Raw genomic sequence first — 15770 nt, 5'->3', positions numbered from 1 at the left:
AGCCTATTGTTCCTCAAAATTTAAAAAAAGCACATTTAACATTCAGCCTGGTATTTATATATATACATAAAAATGTGTATATTATATTATAATAAATTATTTTGACAGTTTCATATCCCACGCAAACTTTGACGCATTTTTACCGCGATAACATTTTAAGTTAAATTACAAAAATGTATGTTATTCCTTTTTGGGAAGTAAACGTACAAATGTCTATATATCTTTAAGCTGTAATACTCTAGAATAAAAAAGACTATTCCATAGGGCATTTTCATGGCTTCTAATCATTAAAAGAAGAAAAACAAAAAAAAATCAAAGGCTTGCAATTGCTTTTTGTTGCTTGCGTATTGAAAACAAGCAAGGATCAAAAGATGCTGGCGTCCTTGTTCCCTCGCGTGGCCACGTGACAAAAGTCAGATTGCATCCAATGGCGTCAAAATGTCCCTCTTGCCAATCAACTGCATTCATTCCGCAGGAAATCCGCTCGGATCGTCAACAACTCTTCACTCACTCCGCCTGTAAGAATAGTCCGTGATGACGGCGTTCGTTTCAAGTCTTATTTTTACATCCTCCTTCCCGCTCAAGAGTGCTGAGTTAAGAAGCCACTCGTCAAGGGCTGGCCATGAGGCGGGGTTGGCGCGAGGTGGTGGTGGTGGTGGTGGTGGGGGGGGGGAGGTTATTCAAGGATGCCGTGGGGTTCCTTTGAAGGGGACCTGGACTTGGACCCTGGGGGTCCAGAGGTCAGGCTGCACTCTGAGGACGGCATCAGGGCAAATGTGAGGACAAGCTCAAAGGGAATGAAAGTATGTCAAGGACCCCAAGAGGGGGTGTGGCTTCAATGGTAGCCATGCCGAATGGGTTGAGGGGGTGCGTAGGTGACATATAAAAAAAAAAAAAAAAAAGTCTCAATGTGAGCGTCGAAGGCTATAGGAGCACATATCTTCAAAATAACCATTTTTTCTAAGTCTTTATAAATTACCCTTATTCATGAGGTACAAGTGCGCTGAGGTGGGCCAACAGCGGCGGGCCAAAACATGACTAAATACTAACAAAATGGTTAAATGAATGAAGCAAAACATGTTTTTGATGTTCTATGCCATTCAAAGTTCCTCAAAGTGCTATAAAATGCCCTGTTACATTTTTTTTTTTTTTTTTAATATGTTGATTACAGTGGTTGCTGTAATTTTGGTCACCTGATTTTGAGGGTCAGAATATTAGAAATAACACAATGCTAAAACTACAGTTAAAAGAAGCTAAATTTAGTTATTTATTAGCTTTAATGTCGAATGTCATTCCATGGACTTTCAAGGCACACAAAATGGGAATTTGGGAGATTTAATTGGGATTTTTACTGGGAATAACTGAAAACTGGGGCACCACCCATCCCCCACGAATAATTCAAAGCAGAAAAAAAATGTGCATTACACAAAATATTGCAATAAATCAAGTCCCAATGTCTCTTCTGCGCTTTTATTGAAATACAGTACGTTGAGGATGATTTTAGGAATGGCACTTAGTGGTCACTCCATTATGGCAGAAAACTAGATTTTGCACATTAACTATTTTGTTTGTCTATGGCATTGCACCAAAGGAATGGCTATGAAAAATGGGACACCACTGCCAAAACACCCCCGAATAATTTAAAGCAGGAAGAAAACAATGAAAAAAAAAATAAAATAAAGCAACAAATCAAATGCCGTGATGTCTCTTTTCCACTCTGATTTAAATATTCCAATTAAGTCTGTATGAGTGACAATCTAATGATATCAATTACAGAAATTGCACCTTATAAACTATAATCGTGTTTGGTTTAGTGCCATTTAGGGAGCGTTGAATGAACATAAAACATCCAACATAAACTATTTGAGAAATTTAACAATACGCTTGTTGTGGCGGTGGTAGTTTATGTAGCGCATAATCCTTAAATAGACACAAAAAGGGAGTTTGCACATTTTCTTTGTTTTTATGGTTGTGCATCACGGGAATAACGCGGAACATTAGGACAAAGTCAACACCGTCCCTTGAATAATTAAAAGCAGGCAGAAAACTGCAAATAAACAAAGTCCACAAGGTGCATTTTCTTCTCCAATTCAAATACTCTTAAATCAGTAATTTATGAATGAAAATTCAGCCTTTAAACTGACAATAATGTGCATTTATCAAACGAGATCAAACATCAAAGAATTAATCGAACAATGTTTTTTTTTATTGCGGTAACAGTTCAACTGTTATAATGATTTAGTTGCCATAGTCAGCAACAGTGGGAGCACAACACATTTAGAACACACTATTATTGTCTTTGAAATTAAACATCATTCGATGGTACCTAAAGGGAACTGCATTTTCTCGCTTTTTCTGGCATCAACTATTTAAAAAAAAAAAAAAAAAATGCTGTAACACCTTTCCACAGCCCACACGCGCCAAGCTTTTTTCCAGCACTGAAATAAATACTTCCACGAGGGAATATGCGGAATAATGACATCCACTTCGCATGCGCTTCCAGCCAACGGCACCTCATCAGAAATGTGTAAAGATTTATTTCCCAGCACTGCTGTACACATCTCAAGCGATGCGTGACGTGCCTGGACGGTAACGCGTCACCTTCACGCTCTTTTTAAAGCATTTTTTTTCTCCCCTAAACCTACGATGGAAAGACTCTTGACGGCTTCATTCCACCTTGCAGAAATGTCGCCCTATTATTTCCATATTTCCCAAAACATTTTTTTTAAATGAAAACTAAATGGAAAATTTTTTTTTTTTTAAAAATCAACGTTCTCAAAATGCCAAAGTATCATGGGGGTTCATTACTAGTAAAACTATAAAATGCAAATTTAACTGACAAAATGCACTAATCAGATGGGATCCAATTAATTCATTGTCGGGATCTGTTTCTAGCTTTGTTGGAAAACAGGCTTCCCATTGGTTGACGTAGATGCCATATGGAATGTAAAGAGCTAGGGCCAATTACAAATCAGACAAATTTAACACGTCAGGAAAAACACAGTTTAAAGCAAAAAGAACGAGTAGATTTAACTGACGCTGGAAATTGCTATCACGTGTTTTAAAAGGGTGCATGCAACAACAAAAATAAAAGGTTGAATTTCCTAAAAGAACCACATTTAGCCTTCTTCCCGCAAAATAAAACGTTACCAAAAGCGAAAAAAAAAAATATATATGGTTCTGGATCCCGGAGGTTAAAGTAAGTTATTTTAATCTAAAAAGGAAACAATTTCCATCGGATGACGCACCGCCGCGTCACCATGCTGGTGTACACTAAAGACACGTTTTCAAATGGAACTTTGTGCAGTCTATTTTTGATCAAATTTGATTTTTCATGGGCTATGATGTGTTTTTGGTGCAATGACGAACCCATTCGAAATTGGTTCGTTAATGTCGACACAAATAACAAATGGGAATTTTGGGTGAGAGTCCACGCTCTTTTTCTGGATTGTTGATTTCATTTTTACATTTTTGTTACTAACATGAGCAAACTGAAAGGTTGCATTGTTTTGGATTGGTCTTCCGTACAATAGTGTTTGTGCCCAGTCAGCGGTCAAGGTGAAGAACAAATGACAGTGACGGTACCGGTGATTGATTTGGCTCTGTCAGCTTTGTTTTTACAGCCGGCTTTATAAATATTTGCTCTGAACGCTCCGGCGCTGAAATAGTAACTTAATGTAATTGAATTAAAAAGGGGAAGTGGACAAGGACTGCACTCTGTTCTAATGAAAGCCCTGACAAGCAATCACTACATTAGCGGTCAGAAAGCATTACCTGCTACACAAACACAATCACCCCAATGATTATACTCATAATAATCAACGAGTCGATTATTAATTAAGACTTACGTTTAAAAATGTTAAATTGGTCCTTTGAATCACTGCTTGTATAGTTTATCATCCAGAACCAAGTTAAGTCATAATTTAGTTTTACGGTGACTTTCATACCTGGATAATGGCTTACTTTTATACTTAGAATATATTGTAATACCGCAAAAATCGATGTTCAGTGATTCTTCAATTTCACTCGGCTGGAACGCTAACGTCGTCAAAATAACCTGACATAATTTGACCCAAAAATATGAATATAATTAATATAAATTGTACGTTTAATGCTACTAGGAATATTGTAGACAAAATTGGGAATTTTTGTCTTTGAAATTTACCACTGCAAACACTTTGACTTAAAAATCTAAAACAGGATATACGAGAGTTAAATGAAACATCTTTTAACACCCTTTTAAAACCAAACCGTTGCAACTGGTATGAATTAATACCTCATAAAATTAAACAGAATACCTTTAAATACCTTTTTAAAGTATTACTTTTTTTAATTTACTGTGAATACTTGACTGAGCTGACACGCTGTAAAAGGTCTCAAGTTACTTTCAGCGTTTTTTGCCCTTCACACTTGTTCCGTGTTTACGACTCGTCGCATTTCTCGCCGCCTCCTCGGCATGTACACAAATACGATAACATTTTCATGTCAGCTGAGCCCTTTAAGGATAAATGTCACCGTGTCCGCGCTTCGTGTTTACTGGACAACGTCCTAAAAGTCAAAGTGGCTCAAGCGGGAAGGTTACTGGTGGGGGCTACGCAAAGCTTGCCTTTGATCCTGTTAGAGCTTGTTCAAAAAAAAATATATATATATTGTCTTTCTTTCATTATTTTCTGACCGTGTCTAAGTATGGCAGACATTGTGATGAACCGTATTTTAATCTGTTATCATCAGATACGGTACAGTATTAATAAGTCAGCATAAAATGTCAATACTGTAAAATACCGTATCATTATCTGTTACAATGCCGTATTGGTAAGCTAGCATTAAATATCGGCTGTACGATATTAAGCCATCTGTTACTATACAGTATCGTGACACCAGCATCAAGTATTCACATAGCGTCATTATCTGCCACAGTCCAGCATTGATACACAAGCATTATATAACTAAATCATGACATACCATATTATTTGCAATGGTATCGATACACCATCATCAAGTAGCAACATTTTGCCATTATCTGGTGCACCAGCATCGAATACCATAATTGTGATGTATTGTTCCGTTATCCGTTTTAGTACATTACAGATTCAGCATCATGAAATACAGACATTGTGATATATCGTTATCTGCTACGGTACCGTAGCACTAAACTAGAATAACTTATCGGTACCACGATTAACTGTATTGTATTGTTACCTGAAATAATGATGGCCTATGTCATTTTCTCTTGCGGTATAGAATTGCTACATGAGCATCAAATTTTGCCATTGCGGTATTTTGCTCTCTGTTATGCTGCAGTATTCTTAAACCAGGCTCACATATTGTTATAGAGTATATGCAATTGTTATCCGTTACAATTCAGTTTGAATACACTACCAACAATGGCATTGTGATACATCGCATCGTCATGTGTTACAATACATTATCCATACAGCTGCATAAAATATCGACGCGGTGACAACTGTAGCATATCGTCATCCGGCGCTCGGAGAGTGGCCACAATGAAAAGTCAATAATGCTGTGATTCAGCGTCATTCAATAGCATCACGCTATCTGCGCCCTGCATGGGATTTTCGTTCGGCGAGAGCACCCAAGATGTCTTGATTGCAGTCGGGAGCCATTATCATCCGTCTACGTCGCAGACAAACTATCAATCTTCCCCATGCCGACCTTGTTGCTAACTCCCGGGAATAATAAGATGGAAAGGGGGAGCTACTCCTGCTATTGTCTGCTCTCGTCATTAGTATTTATTAGATGTCCTGCATGCATTATCAAAGCCATTTAAAAGTTTTCTGGGCAGAAGTTTGACACGAACATGGCCGACACTGCTGAACAGCTTCTGTGCCAACGGAGGCTTCGCTTGCGTCGCCTTCCTCTCCCCGCTGCAATTAGGCCTTCCGATTAGGGAGAAACACCCGCTACAATGCAGACAAAGCTTCCTGGTAGCATCTGCCGTGTTTACCAGTGGTACCAACTGCCGTGGTCTTATGAGTTTATTACCACAAAGTTGAATACGGTGTAAAATGAGGTTTTGAATTGAGACCCCTCTGACAGCTTGGCTTCGAAACGTAGGAAAATGTTATCGCATTCTGACCTAGAAATGATGACTCACGCTTTTGTGTCCTCACGTCGTGACTATTGCAATGCTCTCTTTACCTGTCTGAACAAAACTTTAGTCATTCACTGGCCCGAATGATCTTCCAAGACCCACGTAAATCTATCCATACATACGCACATTCACATTCGTATGATATTTGTAATTGTTGCAATTAATTATATGAAGCCAATATTGAAAAATGTGCCTGAATAGGCTCTCGTGATGCTGTATAAAATTCTTTGTGGTATGTTTTAGACTGTCTAGCAAAACAAATACAGTGGTAGTGAAAATATGAGGTAGTATCATTTTATATCCGCGTGACTTGAATCACATTTGTTGTAAAAGTCTGGTTGTATCTGTTTCTGCGGCGGAAATCAACTTTATTTGGCTTTCATGGCGCTCGTAAAGTTTTTCCATTAAGTTTTCCGGGGGGCCAATAAGCATCGCCGCTCCCCGAAGCCGAATGGAGTCCAGCTGTTTCTACATCTTGCTTCCTTGTTTTACAGTTGCCGCTTGCACTTTGCTAACAAAATATATTGCAGGCTATTGATGCTGCATTTGAGAAACCTGCGAAATCTCTTCCCATCATTTTCTTGTAATATATTTGTTTGTATTTCATGTTTTAAATGTTCATTTTATACAGGTAGGTATTCAATTCAGTGATCCTTTTACGTACCACTAAGGGAGTCAGTAAACGACGGACGGTGCGCAGGCCTAATTTTTGTTGTAGCTACACTATACAACAATTTGTTTCTAGTGGACAAGTCTATCACAACAGGACACACTAAAATGTCTGAAGAACCCATGCCCAAATTCAAGCAGGATGGATGTATTTCAGGGTTTGTACTCGGCAAACTCCTACTAAGGATATTCGGTGCAAGGGCCAGTTCATCGCCGTCTCCAGTTTTAATATTGTTTTTCTATAGCCACGTATGAGGTCGGACTGCCGCATAAATCGTAGCGCATGCAAAGTTGGAATATTCTCAATGAATTTCCGAGATAAGCGGGTTGGATAATGGATGGATGGAACTGCGCCGGGGAAGGCGCTAACAAGTCGACCACGGAGGAAAAGGTGGAGGTGGAGGGGGCCGAGTGAAAATAACGGAGGCGGCGGCAAGAAAAGAATGAATCAACGAGCGAGCAAGCGGTGAGCTTTTTTCAGAAGATGGTGGGACAACAAAAGGGCATGCCATCCCATGAACGGAGGCAAACAAAAGGAGTCACTTGTCGTAAAGAGGGCAGGTGTGGGGTGGGAAGGGGACGCTCTCAGGATGTGATTATGCATGTACAACGTGATCTGTCAGGGCCGCGGGTTCGGCCGGCGACGTTCACGAGCTTTATCTCTGAGATTCGGGTGATTAATGAAGCCGTCGCTGCATTGTGCACGCAAGGAGGTAGGGAAGAGCCGATCAATCTTAATGAGCTATCCGCCGTCCGTGCATTAACTGTGGGCAGATATAATGCACGGGGGCTCCTGGCAGGGGCTCCTCGCCTTTAAAATACGATAAAGAGGGAGAATGAGTGAGGGCGGGCGGCGGCTTTCCTACCGCCGACATATTCCCAACCACCCCTAGGGATGGGCATAAAAACGATTAACCGATCAACCGACTGCTAAAATTGGTCTTTTTAAGTTTATTCCTGGCAATTAGAAAAGAAATTAGAACCGCGGAATGCCATATAGAGGATTTTTAAGCACACTTACACTAAACATTGAGCCACACAAAGTCTTGAAAGGTAAATTGTTTACATTTATATGGCTCATTATCGGGTACAAATTGTAAATTGTTCTTATTTACAGCGAAAGAAAGAACAAACTTAGGCCAATGATGCCTCACAATCAAAATCGGGATGGCTCCAAGATGCTACGGCCAGGTACACACAAAGAGAATCGGCTGTTTTTGTCACGATTTTGCCCCTTCCCAACCAAACACCCGAGTAGCTGATATTTGATAAGATTATCCTATAAGACTAACCGTTGGTCTGAAGTGTGTTAAGAGCGGATTTGTCTGGATAATAGAGTCCGAAATAGGTGTGGGCTGACAATCTTAAACATTATGAGTGTTCAATATTTCCGATGAAAAAACTAATTGCGTGTGGGGTAAATTGAATAATCTCGAGGGAATGAGCCCGTAAACCGTGAGACGAAATGAATGTAGCCAATCAAAAAGGCCAAGGCAGCAGCGGGAAATAAAACAAAATATCTTTCCCCAGACGGCAGGAACTATTTTCCAAATAAACCAAACCCTAACCGAAGCCTAAAATCTACCATGGAACTGTGTTGCCAACCAGTTTCAAATGCACATTCAACGAAAGGATTGGGCTCAATGTTGTCATGAAAAGACATCAGACCAGGCTGCTACCTAGTTAAAATGTCTTGTGGCTCATTGCCTGAGGTTATTTTTGAACACTCCGCTCCAATAACTGTAAACAATTGTATGTTGGTGATCATGAGGGGGCTCCATGTTTAGCACGAAGGTGTGAGAGCAGCTGCCGTGTTAGTCAGAGGACCCTCTATGCGCTCTGCCACGTACAATACCTTCTCTTTCTAACTAAAAAGAAAAGAATCATTACAGTAACATAGCGTATTGTGTTACCAGTAAATCCAAGTGACTTTTTCTCTCTGTTTGGATACACATTTAAACAGCAAACCGCCGCGGTGATCTTAACTCGGCGGGGCATCTTAATTGCGTTCACAAGGGGGGTCTGATGTGAGCTGACTGGAAGATGAACTCCCCGGGCAGGCGCTAAGGCTGCGTGTCGTTGCGTGTCACCGCGCGCGTGTGGATGTCTAACGTGGGCCTCGTGGCTCCTTGGGTGCATTTATGCATGTGACCGTCTCTGCCGTTTGTGTGTGAGCAAAGGACCAGTAAAGGCCGCTGAGGTGGAAGCAAGCGATATATGTCATAAGAAAACGAAACGAAAGCAAAACTTTGGTTTCCGAACCGAATGTGTCAAAAGAAAAGGAATGCATGCGCTCTGAAGAAAATGGACACCGATGAAGGGCAGCGAATGAAAACGCCATCTAATAAAATATATTAGCCCCCCGCCGCCCCCCCATACATGACAATCACAGCAGCCGTTAACAACGTAGTGTCAACGTAGCTTAAACATAACCCTAACACAGACAGTGTTACAAAACAATGCAAAGGTTTCACAATTTCCATTTCCCCCCCCCCCCCCCCCTTTGCTTCTATACATTCGAATCAATCCCATTTCCGAGCTCGTCCGTGCTGAGCTCAACACTTGCGCCCCGTGGCTGATATTCATCGGGACACGAGCATCGATTTACACAAGCTGCTCAATATACTCTCCCACCCTGCGCCGCGCACTGTTTACGAGCCCTTTCATCAACGATGTCAGTCACATCCGCTGACAGCGGCGTTTGTTCGAGTTAGCCGCACCGGTTATTTGAGTTCCCCACCCCCCCAAAAAAAAAAATTTAACGTAAAGAGGAGGGGAAGCGCACGCTGTCGACAGGCGGGTATTACGAGGAGTGCCTGCTGTGGGCAGCGAAACAAGGTGGGCAAAATTATAGAGCGGCGACTGAAACATCACAGCAGGAGAGGAAGTTAAAAGTGCGCGCGAAGCAGACGATACGCTGCACTTTCCTTTTCCCTGACGTAGGCAATCAACCATAACTAATACTAGCTGTTTTAAATAACCATTCGACTCATTTAGAATATGTCGATGGCATTTCGTAAAATGGACTTAAATCAGCGACTTAAGCAAATGGGCCAATTGGCAGTCAGTCACGTGCGTGGATGTAGCAGTCTCGTTTCTTGATTGTCAAACCTTGTATGGTCATTATAGCATTGCAAAGCCGCAAATCTAGCGGTGGCTAATAGAGTATATGCTGTATGTTTGCCGGTCAAGTGCACATGATAGCGGCCGACGTGAATCCTGACACAAGCGCGTATTGGCAGACGTGAGCGCAACGACTAAAATATGCTCGTTGAAGCAGAGCGAAGACAAATTGCTGCCTTTGAAGCAAAGCCGCATCAAAAGGCGAGGCACAATTTCTGCCACGGTGCCGCTTGCAGGCTGTCATCTGACAAAATATCCACACCCAAAAGCAGACAGACACGCGCACACACACTTAGCGGCCTGTTGTGCGCGAGTGTGTACGTGGATTAAAAAGTGCGGTCAGCATCTCCAAGATCAAGCCGCTTTGCCGTCAAGCGCCACAAACGCTCCGCCCTCCCGTCGCCAGCGAGCGGTGGCGGCGTGTCCTCAGGCGAGCAACTTGTTAAGGAGCGATGACATCCCTCGAGAGGACTTGCTTTGTTCAGCTCTTTGTCAAGCGTACGCTTGGAAACGTCACCGGCCAGTCGTTTCATCACATCAGAAATAAAGTCATCAAATAATAAGAAAACCAAATAAGTATTATTAATTTCGTGTTTTGTTGAAATGGATTGGTCCTGGGAACGAAGAAAACAAAGCCACTTGCCGGTGTTGTTTACTTTTTATTTTCATTTAAGCCATTCGTGAACTGGTTCGTATGAGTAGCAAGCGTGCATTTTGTTGGGTTAAATTTAACATGGTAAAAAAAATGTTTACAGACTGAGTGGTTGCCAGTATGTTGAAGAATTGACTGCGATCGGTCCTGGCGTCCGACTTTTATTTTGAGTCCAACGCTTACCACCTACGGCTGACAACCAAGATTCCAGCTAAAAGGGCACTTTTATCAGAACTGGGATGACAGAATATGAAAGAACTGAGGACTTTTTACGTTTACTAGTACTTGCCCTTTTCCAAACGTCTTTTTGTCATCTCTTTACGACATTGACGTACTCTGGTTTATTGCTATCTGTACATTTTAGCATGCGTTGGGTGCCACCGCCAAATGGGTTAATTGATTGAAAATGTAATAAATTGCAATAACCTTACAATCCCTCAGGCTGGAATCTTCCGCAGACAAATTCTCGTCCTGTGACGCCGCAGCAGCCGTCAAGCTACGTATAACATTCCGGGCTTCTTAGTGGGAGGTCAATGCAGCCATGCGCGTATAGGCTTAATGGATCGTGACAGCCTATTCAACATGCCAGAGGCAGCAAAAATTCTCATTTTATAGAGACCAGACCAAGCTGACAATCCTGTCTAATTATCCGTTTGCTATTCTACCTACAGTCTCATTTCAATGTAGCGCGGGCAGGCCACGAAATAATTGCTTTTCTGCAATCTACGAGTTCATTTGCCTTTGTTTTATTGATCGCAATGAGTCGGGGATGTGGCGAGTGGGGGGGGGGGGGGGGGGGTCGGGAGTGTGCGGGGGCTGAAAACAATCTAAACCTAAATGAAAAGCTTCATTAAATGTGAAAATTGTACCGGGAATTGCGAACATCTGTTTCTGACGCGTCCCTGCGTCGTAAACTCCAAGGTTAAAACCAGACAGAAAATTCAGCTTGCGGGCCGTGAATCAACTTTGCAAATGATGCCGGCAAGGCGGAGACGGGACGGATTTGTGCCGGGAGATGGTTTGGGCTGTCAGAACAAATCTGGTTTATTAGTAAAGGTGATTCAGTTGAGTCTGAGGTTGAGGAAGGCGCATTTGGTATCCTTGGTTACATGTATATTTCTTTATGGGCCTAAGCTAGTAATAGTTGAGGAATATATTACGAGCTCAAATGGTCCCACTAACTAACCCACAGAACCAAACCCACTAGCCTTTAACCCACCCACTAACCCGAACCTAATTTCCCAATCATTGTTGAGCGAAGGCACCCATTGAAGTTGGGAAAATCCCATGGCACACCACCCAAAAACATTACAAAAAGTATGAATAATTAAGTAATAATGATGTAGTCTCAATTTACTCACACGTTTACCTACTCTGTGTGAAATTTGGGTCTGTTTCATTGAACACCATAAAGCTAATATACTCGCAGGAAGCCATAACTGAATAAGTTATGGCTATACATGCTTATTTAACTTTCTGACAACTAATGGACAATTCATTTTGCTTTCTGCCTGCCACTGTCATAGATAGATGAGCAAAGTAATATTTTTAATCAATAAATAATGTGTGCAGATGTGCAGTTGGAACATTTCCTGCGAACCCAAAACCAAACTAACCAACCCTAATCCCCTAAATCAAAACTACCCAGTAAACCAAACAAGTGAATCAGAGCATGGCTGCTATTACATCGTTGCAAAACTCGAAAATCTAACAGTGGCTTTATAGGCTATGAGTTTTGCAGATAACAGGTAAAAATTGCTCATTGAAGTGAAATTGTTGCCTTTGAAGGCAAAGCCCAATCAAAAGACGTAACAACGAGTTCCACCCGTCCCATCTAAGCAGGCTTCACACAGTAGCCTCCTCTCCTTGCTTACCTTTGGGATGTCCCGGATCGCTGAACTCGTACTTCCCCATCCCGACTGTCCGCAGCATTTGCAGCCCGTTAAGACCCTCCTGATTGTCGCAGGCGGCCGCGGGTGCGTGCGTGGCGGCCGCGGCGTGGCCGGCGGCCCCCTGTCCGTTGGTGAGCTGGATGAGGCCCGGGTGGTGGGCGCTCAAGTGGCCGTTGCCCATGATGCCGTGAGGGTTGGGGTGCACCACGTGGTTGGACGGAGCGGTGGCATAGGGCGGCTGGCCGGGCATGCTCAGCACCATGGCGGGCGGCTGCGGGGTGGATTGCGGCGTCAGCTGGAAGTGGGCGGTCATAAGGGAGTGCTGATGATGGGGCGGCGGCACCGATGTCACCCCGATGATGGGCGACTGCGCCGTCACGCTGTGGTTGTAGGAGGGCGGGTGGGGGAGGGCGTAGGTGTGGGGCAACAGACTGGGCTGGCTGACGGCGGCGACCGGCGCCACCCACGCGGGACCTGCAAGGCAAAACAAGAAAAGTAGTCAAGCAAGGAACCTTCACCAAGGCTAATACAAATCTGTCATTTTTCTTTAGGAGCATTTCTCAACGTTGATTGAGACAAGACGCACATTTTACATCATCAGACCATCTATGCATTTTCCAATACAGTAACAGGCAGGTTACAAAAAAAAAAAAAAAAAAAGAATTATTGCTGAAACTTTGGGTATAGGCGGCTACGATGATGTCAAGTCATTGGTAACTCCGACTGATTGGTGGCGTTTTTATTCCCTAAGTCGCTGACAAAGCTGTGAACAGGAGCTGACAGGGAAGATTTTTAAGTCGGCCATTAGATAATCAAATAGGATGAGAGACAAGCGCCTGAGAGGACTCCAAATTGGTGGCACTCTACCGTGAATCGCAACCACACTCCGGCCCTCTGCGCGCAGGGCTTAGTTCTGAGCACACGGGTGGCATATGAGGGGAAAAATTGAGGGGGGAAAAGTGGAGGAATACAACAGATGTTGAACAGGTGCATGCGGAGCAGTTAACACTCAGACACCAACACAAATATCTTGCATTATTTTGGTGTAAGATCAAGGTGGATGAAGCAGAAGAATCCAACCGACTAGGCACAAATACAATACAGAACAGGCATGCTAATTGACAGACGGTTCACTTCTTTCTGTTTTAGTCCCTTCGTTATTAGAATTTTGTTGAATTTCCGACATATTTTTGGCGGCAGTTGAAATGTCTTCTTTTTTATTACTATGAACCCTTGAGGGTGTTATAGCTAGAACCAACCGGCACATCACTGCAGCCTCACACTAATGTCTTATCTTGGGCTTCAGAAGTTTGCAAAGACTTTTGAAAATGTACCCCTGGAAAACAAACAAAAAAAATAGCCATCCCTAATTTGCCGACAAATAGGCATGAGACTAGCGAACAGAAGACACCGGAAGGCACCTCGGCGAGCTGAGAGGATTCAAGAGGGATGCAAAATTAGCAACATTTCTGCTCGACAGGTACATTTATCACATGTTTTTGATTTTGTAATTCATTTTATATTCCAAAACATTAAACTCCAAACCAATAACATTTTGTGTTATGGTAACACTGTATTATAAAAAAGTCATGATACTAATGTAGCAACCGTGGCCAACTTGAACTTGTTTACGATGCTAATGCTATCTAGCTACTTATTGCTAGCGCCGCTATTTTGTTAGAAGTGAACAGCGTTCTCTGTGATGATCACAACTACGGACATTTATACCCAAATTGCCTTTGTAATAATACGTTCTATGCAGCCCCACTAATCTTAACACTGCATTTTGATCGATATCGTGTTTGTGAAATATGAGTTAAGTAGTAAAAAAAATGCCGTTTTTGTCCATCTCAGGGTGTGGCCATTTTGTCACTTGCTGTCAACTGAAAATAACATGGCAGTTGCTCAGGGCTCAGGTAACAACCAAACAATTGTGGCTGTTATCTGACTGTTAAGCATAAATGATTGCTTACGTAATGCCTTCCAAATACTGTACATATTTTATGTCACAAAAGCAAAAATGGTGAGTTATTGTCTTAATAAAGTCAATTTGGATCATTTGTGGTCTAACCCATTTAAAAAACATTTGTGGTAAATCTTAACATTTCTTTTGCAGCAACATAATATAACATATGAGGTCTGTCATTTTTTTTTTTTTCAGTATATTGCTCACTATTGCAATATAGTGGGTTATTTCTAAGATATTTTTAGGCTTTAAATGTAATTCTGGATAGTGCTCATTTTTTCATCTGATTTTCTAATACAGTCTTGCGAGCAATCGTCCGGCTGCTGCACGACTGACAGCCAAGGCTGCATATGAGAATGTTTTCTTCCTTATAACGCAACCTCCCTTATGTTTAATTAACCCCAGTGTAAGATCAACATCATCATGAGAGTTTAGCAAAGAGCAAACATATTGCCAGTGCTTTTCTTTTTGCCACTGTGGACTGTGTGTTTATCCACACACTCAAAGCCAATCATTTCCTACCCCGAGGCGGTCGGTGTGTAGGGTGGGCTAGGAAGACACAACCATATTGGACCTAAATGATGCCTCCCTGCCATAGTAGGCCTTGCCTGCCACCTTCTAAAAATAACTGAGCGCTGAGTCAAAAGGCCAAAGTCTAAACGATGCTTTAAAAAAAAAAAAAAAAAAAAAAGAAAGAAAGAGGAGACGCTCGCATTATTCATGATGCTGGAGGTGCTGATAGAGAAGTCACAAGTCAGCCAGCTAACTGGTACTGCCTTGCATCCCTACCTGCCTTTTGCCCAGTTCATCCCAACCGAGTGTTCCAAGGGATTGTCAATTATTATTTACTTGTTTGTTAGCTCATAAATGCCACTATATGTGTTATCCTGACACAGCAAATGACTGAGACTTTAAAGGAAAAAGAAGCCCCGGCAAATTTCTTTGGGCCCAATTAACTGTACATCTGTTTGGTGCTTTTCTATTGAAATTCTTCTTTATTTTACTTTTCATTCTATTTACTCTAACTGTTTTATGAGTGTATTTACATATGACACTATCTTCTAATAAATCATTTGCATTTTGTTTTACATCATTGAATTCAAACGAGATCATATTTCAGTGGGTGTGAAGTGAATTTACAAAGAGCCATATTAAAGTTAAAAAAAAAGACTAAATTACTGATTTATTCCATCAAATTAATAGGGACAACAGTACTTTTAAATACAATTAAAGAGTCATAATAATACATTAGTAAAGGATGATATTTAAACATTTATATACTCCAGTTTATACCATATGTTATGTTGTCATTAAACTGAACACAAACTATTACTTTACATCCACTACTACTTGATG

The 15770-nt window shown here is 41.8% G+C and overlaps 1 protein-coding gene across 4 annotated transcripts in view; it reads right to left on the bottom strand.

The window, feature by feature from the left end:
• klhl29 (kelch-like family member 29) overlaps positions 1-15770 on the bottom strand; it is a 145283-nt gene that overhangs the window by 48614 nt on the left and 80899 nt on the right. For all 4 annotated transcript variants that reach the window (XM_086019341.1, XM_086019339.1, XM_086019342.1 and 1 more), the window contains one exon: positions 12431-12922. In XM_086019341.1, coding sequence (XP_085875467.1) covers positions 12431-12922 — 492 coding nt within the window. The remainder of the gene's footprint in view (positions 1-12430; positions 12923-15770) is intronic.

Source organism: Filicampus tigris, chromosome 20 (genome assembly GCF_054856515.1).
Source record: "Filicampus tigris isolate MCC_2025a chromosome 20, RoL_Ftig_1.0, whole genome shotgun sequence".
Lineage (NCBI taxonomy): Eukaryota > Metazoa > Chordata > Actinopteri > Syngnathiformes > Syngnathidae > Filicampus > Filicampus tigris.
This window is presented reverse-complemented; position numbering and strand designations above follow the sequence as displayed.